Source organism: Ursus maritimus, unplaced genomic scaffold, assembly GCF_017311325.1.
Source record: "Ursus maritimus isolate PB19 unplaced genomic scaffold, ASM1731132v1 scaffold_25, whole genome shotgun sequence".
NCBI classification, from domain to species: domain Eukaryota; kingdom Metazoa; phylum Chordata; class Mammalia; order Carnivora; family Ursidae; genus Ursus; species Ursus maritimus.
Genome location: NW_024425008.1, coordinates 25,837,395 through 25,863,302, shown reverse-complemented (window position 1 = coordinate 25,863,302; position 25,908 = coordinate 25,837,395). Strand labels below are relative to the sequence as shown.

At 58.2% G+C, this 25,908-nt stretch overlaps 1 protein-coding gene and 1 long non-coding RNA gene across 2 annotated transcripts in view; one reads left to right on the top strand and one right to left on the bottom strand.

Moving 5' to 3' along the window:
- The window catches only part of LTBP2 (latent transforming growth factor beta binding protein 2), a 100,144-nt gene that overhangs the window by 4,158 nt on the left and 70,078 nt on the right, over positions 1-25,908 (bottom strand). The window contains exons 11-34 of the mRNA XM_040641653.1: positions 25,246-25,410; positions 24,769-24,984; positions 23,642-23,661; positions 22,481-22,520; positions 21,619-21,729; positions 19,321-19,449; positions 18,068-18,196; positions 14,178-14,297; positions 9,193-9,312; positions 7,987-8,109; positions 7,592-7,717; positions 7,052-7,177; positions 6,192-6,314; positions 5,968-6,093; positions 5,463-5,585; positions 4,640-4,771; positions 4,239-4,364; positions 3,515-3,658; positions 2,469-2,660; positions 2,265-2,348; positions 1,405-1,533; positions 938-1,075; positions 685-852; positions 106-387 (exon numbers count right to left, since the gene is read on the bottom strand). Coding sequence (XP_040497587.1) covers positions 106-387; positions 685-852; positions 938-1,075; positions 1,405-1,533; positions 2,265-2,348; positions 2,469-2,660; positions 3,515-3,658; positions 4,239-4,364; positions 4,640-4,771; positions 5,463-5,585; positions 5,968-6,093; positions 6,192-6,314; positions 7,052-7,177; positions 7,592-7,717; positions 7,987-8,109; positions 9,193-9,312; positions 14,178-14,297; positions 18,068-18,196; positions 19,321-19,449; positions 21,619-21,729; positions 22,481-22,520; positions 23,642-23,661; positions 24,769-24,984; positions 25,246-25,410 — 3,192 coding nt within the window. The remainder of the gene's footprint in view (positions 1-105; positions 388-684; positions 853-937; positions 1,076-1,404; positions 1,534-2,264; positions 2,349-2,468; positions 2,661-3,514; positions 3,659-4,238; positions 4,365-4,639; positions 4,772-5,462; positions 5,586-5,967; positions 6,094-6,191; positions 6,315-7,051; positions 7,178-7,591; positions 7,718-7,986; positions 8,110-9,192; positions 9,313-14,177; positions 14,298-18,067; positions 18,197-19,320; positions 19,450-21,618; positions 21,730-22,480; positions 22,521-23,641; positions 23,662-24,768; positions 24,985-25,245; positions 25,411-25,908) is intronic.
- On the top strand, positions 9,351-14,313 carry LOC121105218. The gene is made up of 3 exons (XR_005837666.1): positions 9,351-9,914; positions 12,818-12,876; positions 14,186-14,313. It is a non-coding gene; the product is annotated as an uncharacterized LOC121105218 (long non-coding RNA).

The window sequence follows — 25,908 nt, the reverse complement described above, 5'->3', positions numbered from 1 at the left end:
TCCCCCCCCCCCCCCCTCGCGGCCTCACCCTGCGGGTAGGTAGAGGAGGTGGAAGCGAAACAGCTGCGGGGCCCACCGCTTCCCCATCAGGGCAGCAACACAGACCTGGCTGGCTGGCCACGTAGTGGGGCTGGAGTTCCGCGGGCTGCAGGGGTGACTCTAGAACTGGTGTGTGGTCCCCTGCGCGGCTGGCTGTGTTGGGGAAGGGTGGCTCTGGGATGGTGTCCTCGGGGCCCAGGTAGTTGTAGAAGGGCGCCCCCTCGGGGCCGTAGAGGCCGTAGTGCAGGTCCTCGGGCCCAGGGCCGTACTCATAGCCTGGCCGGAAGTGGACCCCCGCCTCCCGCTCTGCTTCAATCCGGGCCACATTGCACAGCTGAGCGTAGACCTCTGTCAGGGAGGAGGGAGAGAGGAAGCTGCCAAGTTCCTGGTAGCTAAAGCCTGGTGTGCTGTTCCCCGGCTCACTGCCCCGGGAGAGGGAACATGCTGGGACTGGTCCCCTCCGGGAGTTCCAGGCAGTGCTCTTCTCCCCATCCCACCCGCTGCCCCCCTTTGTCCCCAACAATAGGGATGAAAGACAGGGCCACATTCTGACTGTTCTCTACTTCTAAATCCCTCCCTCCAAGGTGAGGGCATTCCCTTCCGTAGGGCCCCTCCCTCTGTGCAGGCATGGGTCGCCCTTCTCACCAGAGCTCCTGGGGGGGCAGAGGGCACACTGCTGGCTCCAGGCCTCGCCATCCTGGCAGCAGCATTCCGTGTAGGTGGTGCGGCGCCCATGCAGGGGTTGGCTGCACACATAATTGGTGACTCTTTTCCAACAGATGTCCGTGTGGATGTCATGGTCAGGCAGGTCCTCTGGTGGCACAGGCCCCAGAGCCACGTGAGCCCTCCCAGCCCAGATCCAGCCTCCCTGCTGCCCCACCACTCTAGGCCTACTGACCCATGCTACCGGTGCTGTTCACGCAGCGCTGCTGGCTGAGGTCCAGGGTGAGAGGTGGGCTGCAGAAGCAGTGGAAAGAGCCTTCAGTGTTCACACATTCACCATTCTCACAGGCCATGTCCTGGCACTCGTCGTGATCTGTGGTGGCAGAAAGACAGAAGGAACGTGTGGGGCAGTACCAAGGCAGCTTGCCCCTGGACCATCTTCGTGGAAGGTTTGCTTGTAACTGATAACGAAGAGGTAGCACCCTGCTTCCCCCTCCTCCCCTGATCCAGCCCAGCTTGGGAGGCCCCTCCCCAGGGGTGCCTTTCCCACAGGTGCTCGCATACAAGTCCTGACAGCCCCACAGCTCCCCTCACCTCCAGCCCACCCGCTGCAGTGGGAACTCCCAGCCAGGATGGGGCTGGCTGGCAGGGGCTGGGTGAGTGGACGGGGGTGGGGTGGGGAGGGCGGGGACGCATCCTCACCCTCACACTTCCTGTGGACGGCATTGTAGTGGTAGCCAGGGTTGCACAGGCAGGTGTAGCCGGGCACCGTGTTGAGGCAGCGGCCGTTCCGGCAGAGACTGGGCCCGAACATCACACACTCGTCTGCATCTGTGGGAGGGCAGAGACGAGGTGAGAAGCCGGAGGTAACAGAGCTTAAGCCTAGGGGCTCCAAAGCCAGGCTCGCTGGGTGGGAATCCTGGTGCTGCCACTTGCTGGTCAGGTGACTGGGCAGCTTGCTTGTGTTCTCCTTGCCCCAGCTTCCTACCTAAAAAATGTGGCTACTACTACTTAACCTCTTATCGTTGTTACGAAGATTAAAAGGTTAACACATGTAGGTGCTTACACAGTGCCTGGCACGTAGCAAGCACTTAAGGAAAGCCACTTCTGTTTCTATTCTATTTCCGTCTCCAGTTTCAGGATTAGGGCACTGAAGGGCTCATACCTGAATTACCCACTTTGAGTGTGGGTTCCCCGAAGTTTCTGGCTTTGTAAGTGGGGCCAGGGGGATGAGCCGCTGTCTCTGTACAGCTGTACTCCCCACCCTGACTCTGTGCCCCATGACTGGGTTAGTCATGGTGTCATAGTTTGTTCTGGAGGGTTCAGCCTCGGGGGAGCAGAGAAACCGAGGTCGGGTTGTAGGGACACCTCCAGGAGGGGCTCAGGTCAGACTTTCCTGCTGCAAATCCGCGGGTAGTCAGCCCGCCCTGGGACAGGAACGAGGGGAGCGACCTGGGAGGCTGGGGCCGCATGTGGAACTTCCCCCAGGGGCCTCCTGGAGGACCAGGTTGTGCCCCCTCAGGTGAGTGGGGTTTGGGGATGAGGGTGTCTAGGGAGGTTACCTGTGTACGTGGTCTGTCCAAACATCCAGGCTCCGTCCACGGGGATGTAGCCTTTACCACTAGGGCAGATCTCGCTGAATTCAACTGTGCAGGGAGGCATCCAAGCTTAGAGACTGAAGGGCTCTGCCCCCTTCCTCTCTCCCCTTCTTTCAGTGTCACCCTACAGAGCTGACATTGAGGATTTGGGACCCTTGGGGGCCTTACCCGAGTCCTCAGCTGGGCAGAGGTCACAGGCATCTCCCCAGCTGGCGCCCTGGGTGCAGCAGCACTCGGCTTGTGTGGTGTTCTGGCCCAGAAGGCTGGAGCAGGGGAGCTGGCCTTCCTGCCCAGAGTAGCATTCCATGCGAATGGGGCCTGGGGGGTGGTCCCCTGGTGGGGTCTCAGGAATACTCTGACCTGTGTGTGATAGATGCCCTTTCTTATTGTCTGTCCTTGGCCCTCTGGGCACCCTAGCTTTAGAATTTATTTTCAAGGTTTTACGTTTATATAGCACTTCACGGTGTACAACATGCTTTTACCTGTATTGTCTCACTTGATGCTCTCGACGGCATTATATTCTCAGCTCCCTTGTACACATGAGGCAGTTGAGGCTTAGAGATGCTACGTGACTTGCCACGGCCACCAGCTATTAAGTGGCACTGACCCCAGTTCTTCTGGCACCCAAATCCCCGCTCTTTCTGGTATATCTCCCTGCTGCCCCCAGTATAGGAGGTACCCCCAGTCTGTGGGGGCACATGGTATGCCATATGGGCAGCCCCTCCATTCCTCAGCTCACACTGTACCCCAGCCCCTCCCACCTTTCCTTGTTCCTGGTCCTACTTTCTATTCCCCAAGTCAGAGGAGGCCAGCTGAGTCCAGGTCCAGCCTGGGGTGAGAGGCTGAACCCAAAGCTCTGGGGTGGAGTGGGCAGGGGAGAGTGAGGCTCAGCTCAGCTTCAAGGGCTCCCTGGGGTCCCTCTGAGGCTCAGTCTGAGCTCCCTAGGCACCTTAAGTTGGCATCAGTTCTTCCTGAGCCCCTGTAGGGTTGTCACAGCCCCAAGCCGCCTGGATATTCCCTGGCCTGGGACAGATGTCCTCTCGTCTTGACATTTGCCATACTCTGACTCCTCACTCCGTTCTACTCCAGTCCTAAGTGGCACCCTTGCCCACAAAGCCCAGCCCAGGCTCCCTCTCAGCAGCTGGAGAGCGGAAGTGCTTTGTAAGCCGCAGAGCGATCATGCATAATGACGGTAGAGTATGGGGTGTACTCACCTCCAGTCACCCGCGGGCGACAGTGCCCCTCCTGAGTGTCGTACTCCTCCAGGTCACTGGCACAGAGGCACAGGAAAGAGCCCTCCACGTTCTCACAGAGTGCTGCCCCACACACCGCCAGCATGAGCTCACACTCATTCACGTCTGCCAGGCACAAGGACAGGCTTGTGGGTGGAGAAGACCTAGCCCTGCCCCCTGGCCCTCTGTCTCCAGCCCTGTGGGCAGATCCTCCTCTCATCCCCTCAAAAGAAACCGGCTAGGTCTCAGGGCAAGAGCGGAAGGGAGTTAGCGGGAAAGAGGAACAGATGAGCAGAGAGCATGAGAAGGGAGAGAGGAGAAAGGGGACAGAAAAGGGGCAGAAAAGGGTCACTAAAGGGACCAAGAGGATGGGATTCCTTCCTCTGCACATTCTCCAGACGTGCCTCTGGAGACCGAGGTCTCTGGAAGGGCAGTGCGCCTTCACTACTGTGCTCGCTCCCCCTGCTGGTAGAACGTGGCCACGCTTCTACCGAGCTGGGGAGGGTGCGAGCTGTGGGGTAGAGCCGAAATCACCTTTCCTTGCCCACTTTATGACAACCTATTATGGAGCCGTGTGACCTTAAACATTTCAGGAGGAGGGCCCAGGGGCTCTCTCGAGGACAGCCAAGATCTGTGGAGATGGGCCCAAGGGCCCACGGGCCTTCCCTTCCCTGACCCCTAGCCTGGCTAGCTGCAGGCTTCTTACCAACACAGTCCCAGCCGGAGGACGAAGTCTCAAAGCCCTGGTCACAGAGGCAGCGGAAGGAGCCGTCGGTGTTGTCGCAGAAGCCGTGGCTCCCACACATGGTGTCATTGGCACACTCGTCTATGTCTGTGGGACAATGGGGACTAGAGGGTAGGGTGCATTCTTGCTCTATTTGCTGGGAACACTTGGTCTGTTGACACCAAGGTCTGTGAAAAGGGACTTCTAAACACAGGACAAGAACACTCCAACATTACCATTCCTCTTCAATTTCTGTGCAAGCCCTGCTGTATGGCAAACATGCAAACTTCAAACAGCTACAACGAAGGGGTCCTCAGGACAAAGTCGTTTCTAGCTGAATACGTGAAAAGCAGGTGTCCTCAGCCCTCCCTGTTCCTACTCACCAATGCAGTCTCCAGTTGGAGCCATGTGGAAACCAGGCTGGCAGCCCAGGACACAGCGGTAGGAGCCGGGGCTGTTCTCACACCTCCAGGCCCCACATACCGGGTCCCCGTAGTCCTCACACTCGTCAATATCTGGCCCCAGAGCCAAGAGAGGGGACAGAAATGGGCAGGTCACAGCTCTGGCCCCACCTCTTCGGCATTACAGGGTCATGCCCCACAACCTTCGGGGTCCTTGATCTGTTAAAAATCACTGTACTCATCTCAGCTCCAACACATCAAGTTCAGGATCATGTCTCCTGACCCAGCAGGGATGATTGTCTAGGTAGAGAACTACGTGCTATTTAGGAAAGCACTGAGCTCCTAGCTGCCTGTGCCACTCCTTTCCCCCACCCCCTTCTCCCAAAGCAGAGTCCTTGATGATTCTCTTTATATAAAACCTTCACCAAAGTGTGTTGCAGAAAATTGTCTTCGTATCTGTCTCCCTTGCTCAATTTCAACATTGTCCATAATTGTCTATTTGTCCTAACGAGAGACATTGAAACTAGCAGGGGTTTAATAAGTGTCTGTTGGATCCATTTGGCTTTAAAAACTAGATTGTGTGCTCTGCTAGCACAAGGTTATGATTATCTTCATTTTGTCATCTTTGGATAGGCCCTGAGCCAGCAGACCCTCAATGAATGCCTTGCCCATTGGATGATTAATCTGGAAAGTGCTCTGCCTCCTGCAAGCTGTAGTGCCTGGTCCCGGGGAGCGGAGGACCAGGCAGGGGTGGAGGTGGGCAGACGCGGGGCATCAACCTGTCCACTCCCCCTGGAGCCCTTACCCACACACTCCCCGTTCTCTGGTGAGGGCTGGAAGCCGGCCTCACACAAACAGCTGAAGGAGCCCTCGGTGTTGACACAGTGTCCTCCCAGACACCGGTCTGTGGCCGCACATTCGTCCACATCTAGAATAAAGACGTCTGTCAGCAGACTCAGCCATGGAGCCTGGAGGCCCGAAGCAGCCCAGAGGAGAGCCAGAGAGCAGCTCAGGGCCAGAAGAGCTGGAAGCCAGAGGCCAGGCTGCGGGGAGGAGCCCTGGCACTGGGGCACTATCAAGGGCAGAAGGGTGACACCCAAAGGGTTCAGAGGGCACCTGTCTGTCGTAGACATCGTGGAGAGGCCCTGTTGAAAGACTCTGAGTGCCTTCTTGGCACCTGGCACCCTGTCATCGCTCAGCCTCCCATCTCCCATCCCGGGGTGGGGCCGGGAGCACTTTATTTCAGTCCAGACATAGCCTCTGGCGCCCCCTGCTGCTGACAAGTGGACACGGCCAAGCTCGCTTCTCACCCTGGCAGCTGGTGCCCCCCTCTGCGCTGGCGAAGCCTGGTGCGCAGAGACAGAAGAAGGACCCGTGGCTGTTGAGGCACTCGCCACGGGGTGCACAGTACTCCTCTCCCACACACTCGTCCACGTCTGCAAGGAGAAGGTAGGCATGGCGTCTCGCAGGCGTGCTGCCACCTCCCCCTACACTCCGTGCCCGCAGGCCCCGACGGGGATGCGGAGCCACTCACCCTCACACACGGTGCCATTGGCCAGCTGGAAGCCTGGGGGGCAGAGGCACTGGTAGGAGCCAGCCGTGTTCTTGCACTCGCCTCCCCGGCAGCTGCTCTGGAAGTCTTCACACTCATCCACGTCTGCAGGGTCACACAGGGAGGAAGGTGGCGCTTGGCGGCACCTCCCAAGGCCAGGAACCAACGGGGAGGCCTCCAGAGGGTCTGCCCCCTGCCTGGGGAGTCTGGACCCAGAGGGGCATCATCCCCTTGTAAAGCAGCACCGCTGGCGAGGGAGCCTCTGGAAAGCAGTGTGGCTGCGGCTCCTTCCACTTCTGCCTCTGGCTGCTGGGCTTCTCCCGCTGCCCACATGGTGCCCTGGGGACACGCAGCCTCTCCCAGCACCCCTGGCCTGGGGGGGCCGAACCCACTGCCCTTACCATGGCTGAGCCAGCTCAGATTTTACTGAGAAGCAATGGGAAAACAAATGAGAAATCAATGAAGGCAACAGATCCCGAGAACCTGAGAAGGGCCCAGAAACTAGGTTCTGAAGTTGGCCTGCAGACTGCCTGGCACAGGCCGACGTGTTCCAAAATACGGTCCCAGCATCCACCCTCACACGGAACCCAGGAGGCTGCGTGTGGAACCAGCTCCCCTGGAGCTTGCGACCCAGTGGCGCACCGGCCCCTAGACCCAGATCTGCAGTGGTCTTTCCAACCGCTGTGGAGGCAGGGGTGAGGATGGGTGTCCCCAGCTAGCCCATTCAAGGTGGACAGAGGGGCCCCTGGCCCGGAAGCAGCCCCTGCGGTGTCTGGTCACTCCCTTCTCTACGGGGGGCGGGGTAGTCTCGGGCACCCCGTCGGGGGGAAGGGGGCTCTCACCTTCACAGGTGCGGCCCAGGGCGCTGGGCCGGTAGCCCGCTTCACAGTCCCTGCAGGAGAAGGAGCCGGCAGTGTTGGTGCAGACTCCCGAGGGGCAGACTCCAGGGAAGGCGCATTCGTCCAGGTCTGGGGCAGACAGCCGGCCGGTCACCCTGGGGGCCTGGGAGGGCTCCCTCTACCTGGCAGGTTGGGAAGCTCCCCACACCTCTGGCCTCCCTCTCTGAGCTTGTGACTCTCTCCGGGCCCCTGGGGAGGAGCAGGCGCCTGCTGTGGGCCTTCTGTGGGGGCAACCCTGGTCCCCCTCATCCCAGAATGCTCTGGGGGCAGTTCTACCACCAGCTTCCCTCTTGTCTCTGTGACTTCCTTTTTTCCCTCCTGTCCTCACCTCCAAACTCAGGGATGATGACAATAGACGCTCCTCTAGTCTAGCCTGGAGACCCTCAGCATCAGCCCAAAGCTGGGGGACAAATGGAGTGTTCTTTGGGAGGTAAGAAGGCCTATATTCTTGGTCCCCCTCTGCCAGCCCCTCCCCAGGGCTACCTTCGCAGGCAGTGCCGTCTTCGTTCACCCAGTAGCCACTCTCGCAGGCTGAGCAGGTGAAGGAGCCCTCGGTGTTGAGGCAGAGGCCCGTGGGGCACGCGGCCCGGCTGGCACACTCATCGACATCTGAAACAGGCCATTGAGTTCTGTGTGGGGCTCTGCAGGACGGACATGGCAGGACAGCCAGAGACTGACAGGTGGGCGGGGGAGGGCGAAGGACGGGACATGGCAGGACAGCCAGAGACTGACAGGTGGGCGGGGGAGGGCGAAGGATGTGTGGCTGGGTCAGCACGGTTAGGGATGTGGGGCCAGGGTGGGATTAGGAGTGAGTGTGCAGAGGGAAGGAGCTGCAGGCTGACCGGCCTCTAGAGGAAGGTGCTTTAGCATCTTTGTACCTTGGCAGCCCTTCTCATCTGAGGTGACCTCGTAGCCCTGCTCACAAGAGCATCTAAAGGAACCCTCCAGGTTGATGCACTTTCCATGGGCGCAGACCCCGGGGGTCAGACACTCGTTTACATCTGTGGGTGAGAGGTCCAAGATGGCGAGCTGGCCCCTGTCCTTCACGCAGTCCCCATTGTCAGGCTTAGGGCATCTTAATGATGAGGCCGGGCAATCAGCATTCAGAGGGGGCATAGGCCACCCTGGGAAGGCGGTGAGGTTGTTCCTGCTCCCGGCCCCACCCACAGAGGCAGGGCAGGGTCCCTTCCCGCCTGAGCCCACTGAGGCTCTAGTAACACGCAGCACTCTGCGTATGTCCTAGAAAAGGGAGCCAGGTCCCCCAGCCCTGAGGCTGGCTTGGCCCTTCTGAGGATACCCGGAATGACCTGTCCAAGACCCTTGACTCACCTTACAGTAGGTCTAAACCTTTCTGGCCGCCTACTTGCCAACCAAACTGGTATGATTCCACGTTCCCAGCCCAACAGCCAGCTTCAGTAGGCGAGTGGGCAATGCAGAGACAGGCCAGTCTATCCCTGGGTGGCTGAGTGGCAGTCTCAAGGGCCTGGGAAATGCCTGTCCTCCCCAGAGCCTCAAAGCATCTATTCACAATTCAGACCCTCCTGGCACTCGGAACCCTGGGCCCTTCTTCCTGCAGGGACTGAGGGGGAAAGAACATTCCTTCTACAGCTGACATGCAGCCCCCTCTGGGGGGAGAAGAGCACCCCCGTTCAGTTAGGTGTTGCTGTTTAGACTTTGCTGTGCGATGCCGATGAGCCGAAGGCCCCTCCTGCCCGGGAAGCACAGCGGGACTTGGCTGCCAGCTCACACCAGCAGAGTCAGCCTCTTCCTAAGATTCTTGGCAACTCACTCTACCCAGCAGGATCCGGCCACAAAAGCTGCTGGGACCTTAGGCTGTAGCTCCCGGATGGACATGGCCAAGGAGCCAGAGGGGCCCCCACCCAAGCTGATTCAGAGGGCAGAGCGGCAGTCACTGAAGCACACCCATCTCATGGCCAGCGTCATGTGGGGACCCAGCCAGGTCAGGGAGGACAATAGCCTCCAAGCCACTCCCCTCTGCCCGTCTCTTTCGCTCCCTGTGTGTGGGCTCAACCAGAGGTCCCAAGGCCAAACAGCCCTCTCACTGCTTGGCGAACAGCCCTCACCTACACAGCTCCCGCTCTGGCCCCTGTAGCCCTCCTCGCAGGCATGACAAGTGTAGGAGCCGGGGGAGTTGACGCATCTCCCGTCGGGGCAGGTGCCAGGGTGACGGCATTCGTCGATATCTGCAAAATAACATCCCCTCCCTTGGTCATCCCTGGGAGCCGCAGCGCATGGGCAGTTCTGTGAGGAAGCCAATCCCTGACCCTGCCCTCGGTGAGGGAGAGGGAGGGATGCCAGGTTCTGTAAGATGGAAACTAGGAAAAAGTGAGCACTGTTCAGTGTTCCCAGCTGCACCTCCCACCCACTGTCCCAGACAAAAGAAAGAGATAGAAGAACTTTAGAAAGGGAGACTCCCTGGGTGGGGCAAGAGGCCGGGTCACCACCAGCTCTGGGAGGGTGGGAGAGCTGTGCTTTGTGAGCTGGACCGCTGGGAAGGGCCTTCCTTTCTGCCTGGGTGAATCCCGTTCCTCTACATAACTGGGATCGTGCGTGCTTGGCACAGCAGGTCCCAGAGGCCCCGGAACAGATCGCCAGCTGAACAATGGAGGCCAGATAGGCTTTCCTGCACCAGGAGAAGAGGACTGAGGATGACCCCTCATCTCGGAGGTGGCCCAAACCAGCCCTGAGACTGATGCAGAGTCACGGGTGGAGGCTGGCAAGGCTTCTTGGCTGGAGAGACTTTTGCTCCAATGAGAACCACGTAGGGCTCCCAGCACCCACTCAGGTGAGATCCAGGAGAGAGTCAGAAAAGATGAGCCTGGGCACCAATCACACAAACAAGGGGAAGAGGGGACCCAAGGAGGGAGAGGAGCAGCCAGTCCTGGGAGAATGACAGCAAGGAGGAGGACAGAGATGTCGCTCCTGGGGGCTGCATGCAGGCAGTGTTCTTCCCGATGTGACCTGGCATATCTGGAAGTCCATCACTCAAGGCACACAGGGGACGTGCGCCGAGTTAGGGAGGTCATGACACAGGGCTTGAACTCTGGGTTGGGACGGCAGGAGGATGTGGTGTGCCCCTGGCTCAGTGCTGAGGCTCCCAGTCCCTATTAGTGACAGACAGGTTGACTGAGCTCCAGGGGAAACAAGAAGATTTACTCTTCCTAAACGGGTAATGGTCATTCCCCTGGAGGAAGTCCACCAGCTTAGGCAGATTCGGAAGCCCTCCTGCCCAAGAGGAAGAGCTACTCAGCACCCGGGGAGGAAATGTAGGAGGCAGGGCCAAGGGTCAGAGCACAGACTTTCTGCAACGGGAGGAAAGCCAGCAGCTGTTGTTACGCAACAGGACACGGGCCTTGAAGTGAAGAGTGAAATGAGTCTCCCTCGAGGTGGCTTGGTCTGCAGAAGTCAGGCCACAGCAAAGCCCTCTGTCCCAGGGAACCGGGACCCTCTCAAGGCCAAAGTTTCACCCCAAGGGTCCACAAGAGGAAGATATACACGGGGCAGGTGGTGATTCAGGTAGGGATCTGCAAGGAGATACCCAGAACCCCCAGGCAATCTTGGGGACACGGAGAGAAGGCTCATCTCCAAAGAGGGTAGCCAAGAGCCCTTGGTTGGGCTGTGGTGGCACTGGGCTAACCTATTCTAAGTGTTCCTGTAAAGACAGGGATGGAGAGAATGAGACAGAGGAGGGGGCTGGACGGGTCTAGGACCGCTGACTCGGGCCGACCAGGAGAGAGCGGCGAGCACCGTGGCCCCGGGGCCTTGGCTGAGGTGCAGGAGGAGGACGGGCGAAGCCACTGGGAATGATAGGCAGTCGCTGCTTCAGGAGATAAAGAGGCAGAGGTGAGGACCCTTTTCTAAGACCACGCCGAGCAAAATGAAGTCTTCGGATCTCTCCTGCAGGGAGCAGGCAGTGTAGGAAGGAGATTGGATTTGGCAGGAGCGAAGAGCCCTGATGTCTGCCCTGCCCCAAATGTTCTGGGCACGTTCGTGGAGGTGGTGCACAAGGTGTCTTCGGCTGGGCATTAGGCGACTCGTGGCACTGATGCACTAAGGACACCAGCTCTCCCCTTGCTGGCCAGGGTGGGCTTGTGCCCCCCGGTTCTTCGTGGTTGGGTGGGACCAGGGCACTAGGGCTGGCTGATGAGCTATGAAGTGCGTCACTTATGGATCAAAGCATAATCGTGAGCCACTCTGGAGAGTGCTCTTCCTTTCTTCCATGGAGACCGGCCACGTTCAACATACCGGCTCTTCCTTTCGGCAAGTTCTAGAGTCAGGAAACATGGGGCACGACCCCCCGCTGACCCATGATGGACACGTGGCGCTGGTCAGATATAAACTTTGCTGTGTTCGAAGTCACGAAGGCTGCGGTGGCTTGTTCATGCAGCATAACCTGGTCTATCCCCGCAATGCCGGCTTCCTTCCCCAGATCAGAGCCCCCAGTGAGTGTAAGTGAGAGGTCTGTCACCGAGCGGGGAGGGAAGGCAGAAGATCACAGCAGCCCTCAGTCACCCCCTGAGCCAGGGAAAGGCTCTCCCAAATGGAAGTGGTTGTCACAGAGCCACCCAGGCCCATCGAAAGGAGCCAGATAAAGACTCCAGATGAAGCACATCCTACTTCTGACTGGTCTGTGTTAAGGGTACAGATGCTAATGTCACCAGGAGTCCTGAGGCTGTTCCAACAACCGCTTGGTATGTGGACTGGAGCCAGGCTGTTCTGCCTAGTCTAGGGTTTGAATTTTAATCTAAGATTACCATATATTTTGGTAGGTTCTAATAGCTTGGTCTTGGGAGGGCAGGAGCTGTCCGCCTTACTTATCACTCTGTTCCTAGCCCATGGCTGGGACACGGCTGGCGCTCAACACATGTTTGCTCACCAAAGACTGAGACCACGTGACTAAAACTTCACACCCTCTTGCTATGAGGCTGCTGAAGGGACCTCAGGAGACCCAGGGACACAGGCGCCCCAGGCCCAGCTTGCCAACCTGTCTGAACCCTGGGAAGGTCCTGGAGCTTCTCTAAGCTGGGCTTCAGCCTTTGCCTGGGGAAATGTAAGGGTGCCCATCCCTGCTCCTTGTGAGAGCACAGGGCGGCAGCGGGAGGCTGCTCCGGGGCCAGAAGTTCGCGAGAACTTGGATGCGGTTGGGGCGCAGGAAAGGCCTGGCAGTCTGCTAGGGGGTCTAACCCCTTTTCGTGGGAACCCAGAGTCTTGGTATGACAGAAATGCCGCTGAGACTTTGGATGGGCCACTGTCCAGAGCACTCGGGCCCTCCACCAGAGACTTTGAGTTGAAGTGGAGAGAGTGGTTTCTCAGTTGGAGCGAGAAGAAAGAGGGAGAGGAAATTGACCGGGCTCCCAGGGTGACGGCTGGGTCTGTGGTTCCTGACGGAAACCTGGAGAAGTTTGCTGGCTACATCAGGCTGTCTTGCCGCAGCCTGAGTGTCTTCCCCGGGGCCAGGAACCCACCCTGAGCTCCCAGCCTAGGTATGTGTCTGGAACTTTTCCTCCCGGAGGGAAGGGGACAATCCAGAGGTGTGACCTGGAGCGCGGGGGGAGTCTAGAGGTGAGAAAGAATGGGGCCCTCACATAGAAATGCTACCCCCTGTGCTCTGCAGGTCTTGTTGTATATATTGGCTTATTTGGTCCTCAGAAGGGCCTCTGAGATGGGCATTATGGTTTGTACTTTCAGATGTCAAGAGCCAAACCCAGGCCCGTCTCCAGCAGAGCCTATGCCTGTGAAGTGGACTGGTGAGTATAAATCTGATCTTTTTAATGTCCTGGTATTTTCTTGGTTCATCTCCTTTAGTTTTACTTTTTTTTTTTTTTAAATAAAGTCTGATGTCAAATTTGTCATGTTGTCATGCTAAAATGAGGTAATCAAGTCCTCGCACAGCTCCTGGCGCATAGAAGGCACCCATCAAAAGCTAACTCCCTTCACTCTCAGTTCTTCTGGAAGATGCCAGGCTTTCCGACTCCATCATGCTCACGAGAACAAAGAGAGTGCATTCTGGTTTTGACTGTGTGTAGGCCAGGGTATTAAAGGGAGAGCACCGAGAGGGAGGCATTGAGAGGAGAAGGTGGCCCTTGGGGGGTGCAGATAGAGAGCCGTCTGTCCACCCCCAGCCACCTCTCTCCTTTGCTAAGACCTTCTAGGACTCCGGACTGGGCTTCCCTGGTAATGGCATTGGGAAGGGGCACTCTCCCTTCGCAAGGTATTCACCTCCAGGACCCTGTGAAACCAGGCAAGTCCTGGCCAGGAAAAACCTGGAGGCTGGCAGGTGGTTAGTCCTAAATTCGGGTCCAGGGCAAGATTTCTTCCCAGAAAGAACCTTGCTTTACCCCCCTTCATTCCTGTCTCAGCCAGTCTTCGCACATAACCCAAGCCTCTTGCAAGCGTTTGACGCCCCAGCCTGGCAGGGAGGGGGTGGCGGCAGAGCTGCCAGGAGCTGGCATGATAGTAGCAGCTTCAAGCCAGCCTGCGAGGAGATCACTTGGCAATGTCACGGCCGCCTTTTGGCAGGGCCCGGGAAACGGAGCAAGGATTGGGGCTCGCGCATTCATTCTTCCCTCATTCACTCATTCAGCTTATATTTGCTAACATTTGTCCAATGCATGACGTTTCTCAGGTGTCTGCACATGAGTCCTCTAAGAATAGGGTCCAGCCCCGAGGAGCTCATAGCCTAACAAACTTTAGCAAGTAGGTCAGGGCTGTAGCCACAAGCTCCTCCCAGAGACACCAACTGCTCCTCTGTCCTATAGGAGAGCCGTGTGACTCAAGGCAAGGGGAAGGGGTGTACGGAGGGATGTTCCCGGGGTCTCATGTACATAACGTTGCTTGTGCTCCCCTGCATTGGGGGGCAGACAGGCCAAAATGTCACTGAGGGGACGGAAAGACTCATGAATTCCCAGACAGGTCCCTGTCCCTAGGAGCGGGCTCAGCATCAAGGGGCCCAGTGGGAGACAAGCTGGAAGGTGGGGGCAGACAGCCCCCGGGGAGGGACCAAGAGGTGGTGGGGAGGCCGGCTGCCCTCTCTTATCCCATTTCTTACCTTGACAGTGTCCCTTCCTGACCATGATGTAGCCCTGGTCGCACTGGCAGTGATACGAGCCCTCCGTGTTGGTGCACCGGCCCCCGTGGCACACTCCTGGCTGCTCACACTCGTCCACGTCTGTGAACACACAGAAAAGTCCTGAGGTGGCCAGCCCTGCAGGGAGTCCTGGGGCATCTCTTCAGAGGACAAGGACGCTCGTGCCGAGGCCCATGCAGGAAAGGCGTCCTTGCTGCAGCCGTGGCTGGTGGGGGCTCCTACGCCCCTCTGCTCCCAGGCCCCCACATACTCCTGAGTTCCTTTCTCCCAGCAGACACTACTTTGGCGGCCCTTGGGGACCCTCAAAGCTGTCTCCTCACCCTGAGGCAAGGGCTGGTCTTGAGGTCAGATGGCAGTCCAGATGGCATGATCTGAGGAGGCCAATAAAGTCCCCTTCCTGACCCCAGTCCCTCCTCCAGAGGTCTGCTCCTCGAGTTCTTGACGGCCTTCCTAAAAGTTAGCGATTGAGCAGCCAGAGAGCGAGCGTCTCAGGCAGCTGGGATCTCCTGAGGTGGTTTATTCCATTGTCCCAGAGCACCTGGTGCCCCACAGTGGCTCAAAAGCCCCACCTGGGTCATGCCACTCCCCTGCCTAAATCCCTGCTAGGGTTCCCTGCTGTTTCAACCTGGCTTGCAAGACCTCTGCCACCGGCCCCAGCCTTGCTGTTTGCTGATCCCCCCGGTCTAGCCACCAAGCCTTTGTTCACAGAGATGTCTCCACGTGGAGTACCTTTCTTTGCCTCAGTGGTCAGCAGAGTCCTACCCCCATTTCAAGGACTGGTTCAATTGATCAATTCAAGGCTGCTCTGGCCACTCCCCATCTCTTGCCCTCACATCATACCAGTAGAGCATTTATCTTTGCCCCACACCCCCTCGGCACTGGTTCAAACTCTTCTCTGGGTCCCTGTGCAGATTAAATGAGATAACCCAAGTGAAGGGCCTAGCACAGTGCCTGCCTGGCACAAGGGAAGCACTGAACAAATGTTAGCTATTATTACTCTAGCATTAATACCTGCAAATCTGATCTCCGAGGCCTGGCATGTGAGATCTTTCACGATCTGGCCCCTGTCTGCTTCTCCCACCTTGGTCCCACTGCCTAACCTCAGCCACACAGGACCTACTTCTGAGCTTGGCCATGTGCTGCTCGTTTGCCCGGAGTGGCTTCCTGCCCTCAGCTTGGCTCTCTCCCACTCAGCTCTTAGGAGAGGCGGACCTCTCCCCTCCAACCCATGTGCCCCTTCCCAGGGTTCCCTTAGGACCCAGCCATTACAGTAACTATTTATTTACTCGCTTTTTTTACCCCGACTGCTGAGAATGTCCTTTATTAACCTAACGTCCCCAGTATAGAACCCCCAAAAGTGCTTGTTGAATGAATGGAATACTGACCATTTGTTCATGGACAATGTTTGTACTTTGTAACGCTGTAGTGCCCAGCGGCGTCACTGGCAGAAGGGGTAAAACGCACCCCCCAGGCCCACATCCGGAGATTCCGCCCAAGCAGCACTGGAACCTACATTTTAATAACTCTCTAGGCATTTCTGAAATAACTGGTCCTCTCTTTGAGAAGCTGTGATGCCAGTGGACAAGGCGAGGGAACTCAGAGGCAGAGCTGCATGTGGGCCGTTGATAAAGAACCCATGGACTGGCAGGGCTGGGGATGAGGCTGAGAAAACGGACTTGTTTGTGGAGAAAAATGGGCAGGGGAATGGAAAAAAACAGAGGTTAAGGCCCATGCAGAGATGGGCTCCGGATGGATTCAAGCGTGCTGTAAAAGGTGAAACTCTAACTTCAGTGAAAGCAAGTGTAGAAGGATATCTTTGTAGGTTAGGGGTGGAGAAGGACTCCTTAAGCCACAAAAGCATAAAATACAAGGCAAAAAGGTGATTTTCAATATGTCAGAATTAAGGATTTCTGTTAAAAGACAGACATGTGGTTAAGGTTAGTGAACAGAGGATGAGATGAGAGAGTTGCAATATCTAAACCCAGGCAAGTCTCTGGAACCATCAAGTGGCAGCCGAGCCCCACGGGGAGAGGCACTGGCGGCTGACCTGGGGCTCCCTCCCCAGCTGCTGGGGCCGGCAGAGACATCCTGGCCTGGTGACACCACTCCCTGCAGCAGCCACGGCTCATCCCTGGCCGGTGCCCCAGGCTGGGCCTGCAGACAGCAGGGCCTCTGACCTACAATGCCTGCCGATGCAACGAAGCCCAGAGAAGCCCCCTGCCCCCAGTCTCTCCCCTCACAACCTCCAGGCTGTTCTGAGCAGCGCTGAGTCACGACCCTGAGTGCCGTGGCCACCTGGCCGCTCCCTGCCTGCAGGATGGTGTCCAAACCCTTCAGCCTGGCACTCAAGACGTCACGAACTGGCCTCGGCTCCTGCCACTTCCTCCACAGAGCCCCCGCTCCAGTCACACTGGGTTTAGCGTTATTCCCAGAGCTGGCCAGGCTTGTTCACCATCCTGCTCTCTGGAGGGATGGTTCCCTTTCCCTGGAACATTCTCTACTTCCTCCATTCCTTCACTGCGCATAAGGGAGCGTGTTGGAAGCAAACCATGCTTTGGGGCCAGAACGACTTTGACTCTGTTTCTAGCTCTGCCACAACTAGGTATGCGTGTACTTCCATTCACCTCTGGAATGGTGTATTTCCATTCACCTCTCCGAGCCTCAGTTTACTTAACCATAAAATAGGGTAAGGCTTTCTACCACCTGGGGGTGGGATGATGAGCTTCATATGACCGAGGGCTTGGGACGGTGCCAGCACATGGAAGTGCTCATGAAATGGTGCCCGGGCCTCTTCCGCCCCAGCTCTAACACTCCCTCAGCAAACCTGCCTGCATCCTTCCGTGGGGAACCAGCTGCTTCCTCACCAGATCCCACAGCACACACGCACACGCCGGACTCACTGCAGGGGCCCAGAGCTCACGTGGTACCTGGCACGTAGGTGCTCAATGCTTGGCGCGAATGAAGGACACGTGTAATTCCCCCACTCTGCTCCAGTTAGCTGGTCGTTCTCTACGCCCCTTTCCCGATATCAGGTGAGGGGACCTGCATGGCCATGGTCCCTGCAGACCAGATCTTTGGGGGGTTAGGTCATGAGAGGACACACAGCTTCCTGGCCTCCAGAAGGGGACTGTGAGTGAGTGCTGGGCTGCCCGGGCCAGAACCAGCCACGTGAGCCTCGAGAACAGCCATGCCATCCTCAGGTGAGTGTGCCGGCTGGTTATGCATCGTAAGGCACTGCCTGGAAAGCACTGCGTCATATCCTCTGTGAGCTCATTCATAAAAATGTATGCAGAGGCTTTGTATCTCAGTGCAAATGCTGGACATTAAAGGGTTTGTGGGGGAAGCTGCTTTGCCCAGGGCCCTGTGCGGGGGCCACGCCGTCCCAGGGAAGCGGAGAGACGTGCAGGCTCTCTGAGCTGCTGAGGATCCTCTTGCAAAGGTGGTCCTGCTCCCCTGTCTGCCAGGAGTCCCAGCCGGTGTCCTCACGCACCGCCCTCCTTACCCAAGATGAAAGCAGCTCCTAGTCACTGAGAACTTGGGGACTTTTAGTTCTTGTCTCCAGCCACGCCCCCTGACCCCCTCACACTCTCAGCTCCAGCCACACCTCCTTGGAGCCTTGGTGAATGTTGCTATTTTTCAGATGTGAACCTCTCCTTCCGGTCTGGTCTCAGCGTAGGGGTTGGCTTCCACTCAGGTCCAGGTCAGAGCCCTGAGTCTCTGTTCTCACAGGCCCTGTGGTCCACACACTGCAGTGCAGTGACTGGGTGCTGTGAATGCCTGGGTCCTCTTCCACATCAACACTCTCTGTGGGGTCCTGGGCCTATCCCAGGGATGCAGGCAGGCTCGCTTACCTTGGCATTCCTGTGTGGTCCCCGAGGTGGCCAGCGTGTAGCCAGGGTAGCAGAAGCAAGAGTAGGAACCCACTCGGTTGACGCAGCGTCCTCTTCCCGCACAGGGGTCCCTCAGACACTCATTGTCATCTGAGCAGAGGAAGGTGGGGAGGGAGGTCAGGGAGATCTTTCTTTGGGCACTGGCCAGCAACCTGCCCATGCTAGGAGCTGGAGAGGAAATGGTGCTGTGGGTCAAGGAGGGAATGAGGGAGTAGAGGAGGCCAGGGAGATGAAAAATCTCTAAGGCTGAGGTCCACAATAGCCAAACTGTGGAAGGAGCCAAGATGCCCTTCAACAGACGAGTGGATAAAGAAGATGTGGTCCATATATACAATGGCATATTACTCAGCCATCAGAAAGGACGGGACTGGAGGAGATTATGCTAAGTGAAATAAGTCAAGCAGAGAAAGACAATTATCACAGGGTATCGCTCCGATGTGGAACATAAGGACTAGATGGAGAAGGGAGGGAAAACTGAAGGGGGGAGATCAGAGAAGGAGACAAACCATGAGAGATTATGGACTCTGGAAACAACCTGAGGGTTTAAGAGGGGAGGGGGTGGGGGATGGGGTGGCCGGGTGATGGGTAGTAAGGAGGGCACGTGTTATGATGTGCGCTGGGTGTTATACGCAACTAATGAATCATTGAACACTACATCAAAAACTAATGATGTACTATATGCTGGCTACGTGACACAATAAAACAAATTTCTAAGGCTGGGGTCACGAAGTCTGCTCATTGGGCCCACTGAGGCACCAAGGGCCTGGGGCAGTGGCCCAGCACTTCCTCCCTGTCCCATGTCCCCCTCCCCCAGTGGCCCCCTGATCACTTCCTTTCCTTCAAGGCACAGTGGATGTTTCTCTCTTGTGTCAAACTCTTGGGGGGGGACTAGTGGAGACATTTCCAACTATGGTAGGCCTTGGTCTGCTCTGGAGGCAGCAAGATGGCTAATTGGGGGGGTGGGCTGATCTCAGAGCTGAGGGCTCCAGGCACTGGTCAGGGGGCCCTGGGGTGGCTTCGCCCTCTCCTGGAGCCTGGAGACTCATCAGATGGTGCTCCCAGAGACTTGTCTCCCCAGGGTTAAGGTTGGCTTTGTCTGCAGGGCTAGTACTCTTCAACTCATCGACCACACGGCACTGTTTGGACCTTCTGCTGCCTGGACACTGGACTCTGTCCCCAGCCACTGAGTGAGCCCAGGACGCCGCCGTGCATACCCGTGCAGTAGGCCTGGCTGGGGTGCAGCTGGTAGCCGGGGCTGCAGATGCAGCTGTACCCATCTGGGAGGTTCACGCAGGTTCCTGGGCCACAGATGTTGGCGGCTCCAGTGGCACATCTGTCAATGCCTGTGGGAGACAGAGGAAAGCAGAGGTTATGGTGGGGCGAGGATAGATGAAGGCAGTGGAGCGGGGCAGTGGAGTAGGCTGGGGAGAGGGTGGGGGCAGGGCACAGGGGCCCCAGAAGACCCACAGAAGCCTCACTCCATTCTTGGCTGGACCCTCCCATGTCCATGTGTAGCATGGCCTTGTATAAAACCCCATGGCACCCCTCCCAGGACCCCAAGTCCCAGGATGGAGCTCACAGTAGTGCATACCTTCAGCTAAGACCCAGTGGGTGCCACTGGCCTGTGTCCCAGCAAAGGGTCCCCCCTGCTGAGGCCTCCAGCCTGCCCTCTCCCTGAATAAGGGCATGGCTCTCACCCACAGTCCCCAGAGCTTCCCTTCCCCTTCCCCCAGGCAGACAGAGCTGGCAAGTAGGGTGTTGAGGGAGCCCTGACAGAGGGAGAGAGGAGAGGTGGGCTGGGGCCAACTGAGCAGGGCCTTGAATGCCATGTTGAGACAGGCCTATGAGAAAGGGGGTCATGCAAGGTGGGGTATGATCAGAGCAATCTCAGGAAGACCACCCATCTTGCCACACCATCTTGCTCAGAAAGGCAGCACATGGCTGATGGATGGATTGGGGTGGGGGGGGGGAGGCACAGGGGGCTCTTAGAAACCTGTTGAAATAATTCAAACAGGGACTTCCCTGGGGGTGGTTATGGGGTAAAAGGTGGGGAGACATGCTGAATTCAGGAACAGTTTGCTGACTTGGCCAGACTTGGCACTGAGGCTGCATAGAGGCTAGCTTTTTCGAACTGCATCCTTAACTCTAGAAAAGTACCTGGCACTTAGAGCGTGCTGAATGAACACGGATTGAACACGTGCGTGAAAGGCGCTTGCAGCCTTGTGTCTGCCCTGAGGTCTTTGGCATAAGCCCAGCCACCAGCGCTCCCCTGCCCTGTCCCACAGCACTGAGGGAACCCTGGAGACCCAAGGGAGCGGATGAGGCCCGCGTTGGTCCACAGCAGGGCCTCACGGTGTTCGCTAAATTAGACTGAGTTGAATGTGCACTGGCCTGTTTGCAAGGCTATCCTGTCCCTGGCCTGGCTCCAAGTCTGTGTCAGCTCCGGGGGCTTGTGGGGACCCCCTGCCTGGTTCTAAATATCCTCCCAGAGGAGCGAGGTTGGGGGAAGGCAGGGGAGAAGAGGGATTAAGCTGTGGGTGGTGACTGAGGGGGGATTCTGTCCCCCTACATAGCTGAGAGCTGCTGCTGAGCCTCGCCTGGGCTCTTCTTCCGGCCCCTCACCCCCCGTCCCTGCCTCCAGACCCATTTTTCTTGTCAGAGAGTCCCCAACAGAGCCCCTCAACCCAGCGCCTCTTGCCTGCCCAGCAGAGGGGGCCGCCCTGGAGCAGTGCACTGAGCACAGAGAGAGGGCCGGGGAAAGGGCAGCAGGAAACCCTGGTTCAGGCCTGGGAGGGCCAACCCCTCCTCCACCGCACACCCTCTGGACGGTTCCATCGGGCTGCACGGGCTCTCTCTTTGCCGGAAGAAATCCAGGACTACCCCTCTCCCCTGAGGTGAGCTGGGTCTGTGAGGTGAAGAGGTCAGCCAGCCCCCTCGCGAGGGTGCGCGTGAGGGCACGCACACGTGAGCACACATGTGCACAGGGAGAAGCTGCGGCATCACCAGCTTTGCTTCTCCTGAACCAAGTCCCCAAACAATGAGGCTTTGAGGAGGGCACATTCCAGAGCAAGGTGGATTTGCCAGCGGTCTCCCCCACACCGCACCCCCTCACCATTGTAGCCGGCCAGAGAGGGGGAACGCAGGCTCCCAGACAGTTAAACAACCTTGAGAACAGAATCACTTTCCTTCCCGAAAGCTGGCCGTCCCTGTGGGCAGGAGGCTGCCCGCTGCCAGGGCACTCAGCTGACTCAGGGTCAACAGCCCGGAGGAGCCAGGCTCCTGGAGGCTCCTTGCGCTGCCCTTCCTCCAGAGGGCCCCTGGATGTTTCTAGAAAGCCTCTGAATAAGAGGCGCCCCCAAGACCTCCCTTCTCTTTCTCTTCCCCTGCTCGACTTGTGCTCCTGACAGGACTCCTGGGTTCACGAGGGGCACCCTAGGAGATGAAGCCAGGGGCGTTGAGCCTGAGTGGGAGCTTGCTGGAGACTGTGCCTCTGTGGGAGAGACCAGCCACACCTGAGGGGCCCAGGGCCGCCAGCCCCTCCACGGAGGTTGTCACGTGCTCTTCTTCCTTGTCTGGAATCCCCTGTCCAGGAAGTGGTGGTGTTGGTCTTTCTATGGCATCTCCTGGGGGGCGGGGGTAGGGGGATGGAGAGAGGAGAGCAGCTGGGCCACGGCCCCTTGGCCACCTGCCTTCCCACCCCCAGACAGCATTCCTTCCAGAGATACTGACAGTGGCCCTTGCCTCTCCTGCGGTTCCGACTGGAGAACCAGAGGTGGCGCCTAGGGTGGGTCGGCCCTTCTGCCTCCCAGGCTCCCGAAATTTAGCCTGGTTCCAGATAGTCAGAGAATCTGACAGCTCTAAATGGATCCTTGAGCACAGCCAGTCTCAGCTTCCATTTCACAGGTGAGGAGACCGGTTTGTGGAAATGACCACTTGTTCAAAGCCAACTGGCTTGGTGGAGATGGAGCCCCTGGACAGTGCCCTGTCCCCAACTCCAGGGACCCTCAGAAAGCTGGGCTCTGCAGAGCTCCATCCGCTTCCCATAGGAAGACAGGCTGTGGGGGAAGGGCTCTGGGGACCTGACCGGCCCCTGCTTCCGCCAGCGCTTCTGCTTTGGTCTCGTTTATACGTTGAGTGGCCCCATGAAATGCAGAAAGGGTGCTGAGGCTAGGGAAATATTTGCAAAACAGCTCAGTGTCTTTCACTGACCTTACAGTGCCTTAGGTGGATAGAGCGCCCCAAGAAAAGCATTCACGTGTCACGCCATCCACGACCTCACCTGATCTGAGCCCCATGTATCTGCCCATGGTACAAACCATGGTGTCTCCTGCCCTCCCTTCTGTTTTCTGGGAGCCGCTAGGAGCAGAGACTCACCTGGGACCCAGGCGGGTACTTGGGTAGCACTGGTTGTGACCTGTGCAGACATAGGAGAAGGTCATTTTGGGTTCCTTGGTCACCCCCGTGATGTGCTTTCTTCCACCACACTCACCCCTGACTCCAGGCTTCCCGGCCACCTCACTTATTCACCTTCTCGTTCCTTCCAGCTCCTGATGAGTTCTTCCTATGTGCCGGGCACTCTGCCAGCACTTTATGTCCGCTGTCTTAACTAATCTGCTCAACTAGCCTGTGACAGTCGGTTGTAATGAGTAAGTGAGCTGGTGTATGTGCTGTGCCTGCTTGGTGTCACATTGGCGCCGCTTGATGACAAAAGCTCAAGGTTCACTAGCCTCCCTAGGGTCACAGGACATGTGTGGTGAGGCCGAGACCCTAGGCCATACCTGGTGTCCCTCACCACAGCTCGCAGTCAGTGGCGGTGACCCAGGAGGAGAGAAGGGACAGAGGATGACAGAGGGTCAGGGGCATGCCGGGAGCTGTGAGGACACAGACAGAGAACTCTGGTCTGGGAGGACAACACATGATTCTCCAGGGAGAGAAGGAGCTCCCTGGAAAAACCGTGTTTGGGGACAGTCAGGTCTGTTGGTGGGAGGAGCAGGGGACAGGGAAGGGATTGGCAGACGGGTGAGGGAAGAAGCAGGTGCACTCTTCTGGAATGTTTTTCTAGGAGGACATTCGGTTCTTTACAGGGGAGTCCTGGGCTCAGGGAAGGGTGTGAAGTGGTTTGAGGCCATCCACAGCTCTGTTTCCACTTCCCCACAAACCACCCGCCGAGGAGATCTTGCGGTGTGAGCAAGTCAGGCTCAGAAAGTGCCGAATCCAGAATTAATCCGGAACCAGTTCTAGACCTTATTTGCAGAGCTGGGACTAACAAGACATGTTCCTACCTGCTTTCTGAAGGGGGCCCCAGAGCACCCCACATGAGAGAACACTTGTACAAGAACTGTTCTCATTTCCCCTGGGGCAAAACCAGGTCTTTGGATGGACCCTCCCATGCCAGCATCTCTCCAGGGAACACCCTATACCTCACCCATCTGTCTCCCTTTCCTCCTTCAGGGGACACTGCCCTGCAGCGTCAGTGGCTGCCCTGTCCCACTCTCTGCCACGCTTGCCCAGCCCCTGCTGGGAGGATGCACTCACCTGGCCAGCCTGAGAGTCTCCTGGGAAGGAAAGGCGAGAGCATGAGCTCAGGGAGGAGAGCCTGTCTACCTTCTCCCCTCCACCCACGGCCAGGGTTGGTTCAGTCTCTGACCTCCCGACCTGTCCCCCTGGAGGTCAGCCATGGAGAGAGTGCAGAATCTTTTTACCTACTTCTGCCCCTCCCGCCCTGCTGGACTGGCCGCCACAGATCCCAGAATGCCAGGTCTGGAGGGCCTACAAGGTGGGCTTCCTTGGTGAGAGGAAATCTCCTGCCTTCCTCTAAGGCCCCAGGGATGAGTCCCACCCCTTCCCGGGCCAGTCCACCTGTCAGTCCTGGATGTAACCCTCCTCTTTGCTCTGCCACCTCCTCCCTCTCAAGCCTCCTAGCTGCGCCAGGTCACTCGCCCCCTGCCCTGGGCTATAGAACCGGGCAACAGTTCTAGAAAGAGAGGAGCTGCTCCTGGCCCGGCCAGGGTCCAGTTCCCATGACGACTGGGGCTCTGTCCTGACTTCCCTGTCTGTCTGTTACAGATTCCCAGAGCAATTCTGGCCATCACATAGCTCTCCTGGTCTTAATACCTGCTTGGCTGCCTGCACTGTGGGCTACCGGGAACCTGGGTGCGCTTTCAACGTGGCTTCCCCAAGGACCCTCCCCGCCCCGGGGGGTGCCTCAGCCAGCTCTTTCCAGTCCGTGCCTCCTGGGCCCAAGGAGACTGAGCTGGAGTTAGTGCTCTGACTCTAAGGCCAGGGAGGGGATCTGTAGCACCCGGACGCCCCAGGATCTCCCCGCCAGCTCTCAGGCCTTGTAGCAAGCACCAGCCCAGAAGCTGTCCGGCCAGGGGCAGAGGACAGAAAGGCTTGATCAGCTGGGGTGGGGGCTGCCGCTGACCTCTCACCTCCACCCGCAACCCTTGGGACGTGGGCACCTTTGACCCCACATGGGAGGGGAAGGAGGTGAGGCCTTCTCAGCACGCCAGGCGAGTAGGTTCTCGGGGCTGGGTGCTGCTGCTCTGAACTCCGTCTCCTAATGCTCCCGAGTTGGGAAGCTGTGCATCCAGGATAAATACCCAGTGGCTCTTCGGGGAGGGGCAGGGGAACCCCTCAGGCACCTCCCGCAGCCCAGATACCCTTGTCAGGAACAGTCTCGGCCTCCAGCCAGGTGTCGGTGACGGCCCGGAGCGGCTGCCTCTCCGCAGGCCCGGGCGGGGTCCCGTAGCTCTTCTGCGCTTGCTCCCTGGAGGGCCTGGCCAGTTCTTCCTCCTCGGCCTTCCTCATGGCCAGGCGGATGTGTGAACTCGAGTAGGTGTAGCCGTGGCCAGCGGGGCAGATCTCCCTGAAGGCCTCTGCAAGGTCACCGGTCAGAGGACAAGCTGAGAGGCACCGTTCCTGAGGGAACCCGGGGCCCTCCCTTCCCTCCCTTCGGGGGACAAGCAATTGTGGCAGCAAGGGAAGAGGGACCCAGGTTGGGGTGAGGAGTTGAGCAGGAAGGAAGGAAGACTAAGGGTCTTCTGGCTTGAGGTGAGGTCCAGGTGGGGGCAAATGGTTACTGGCTTGGAGGAAGCCCCGCCTTGGTGGCCGGGGCCGAGACTGGGACAGATGCTTACCTGTGCCAGGCAGGGGGCATCTCTCACACTTGCTGCCCCAAGCTTTGCCCACTCGGCTGCAGCAGCAGATTTGCTTGGTGATGCTTTGGGCCAAAGGCAGGGCGCAGGCGCCAGGCCCCAGCGACCGGTAGCACAGCCCCTGCTGCATGGAGATGGCCTTGTCGGCTGCAACAGACACAGCAGGTGTCGTGGGCAGGTGGCCAGCCTTGGGGAAGTGCGGGGAGGAGCGGGGCAGTGGGTAGGAGGGGCTGCTGGCAGTGCACACCCAGCAGGCCTGGCCAGAGTCTCAATCGGGTTCGGGCCCTGGAAATGCTCAAAAGAATGTTGGGAGGAATGGCCGTAGGGGGAAGGCTTTGGCATCTCCTTTGTGTTACCTGTTGGAGGGGCCCCTTGACTCCCACCCTGCGGGGGACAGCCTGAGGGAAGGAAGTGGGGATGTACGTGCTATCTCCAGGTGCTGAGTTTACAAGTGTTTACAAAAGCCCACCACCCACCTGGGGTTGGGTGGGGAGCAGTGTGCTCTAGGGCCACGGTCTCCCTGGGGAGACAAGACAAGGTGAGAGCCAAAGGCCTGATGGGGAGCTTTGAGGACAGGGACCCTATCTTGGCCATCTTTGTAGCCCAGCATCCAGCGCAGTGTCCGGTGCACGCGGACGCTCAGTA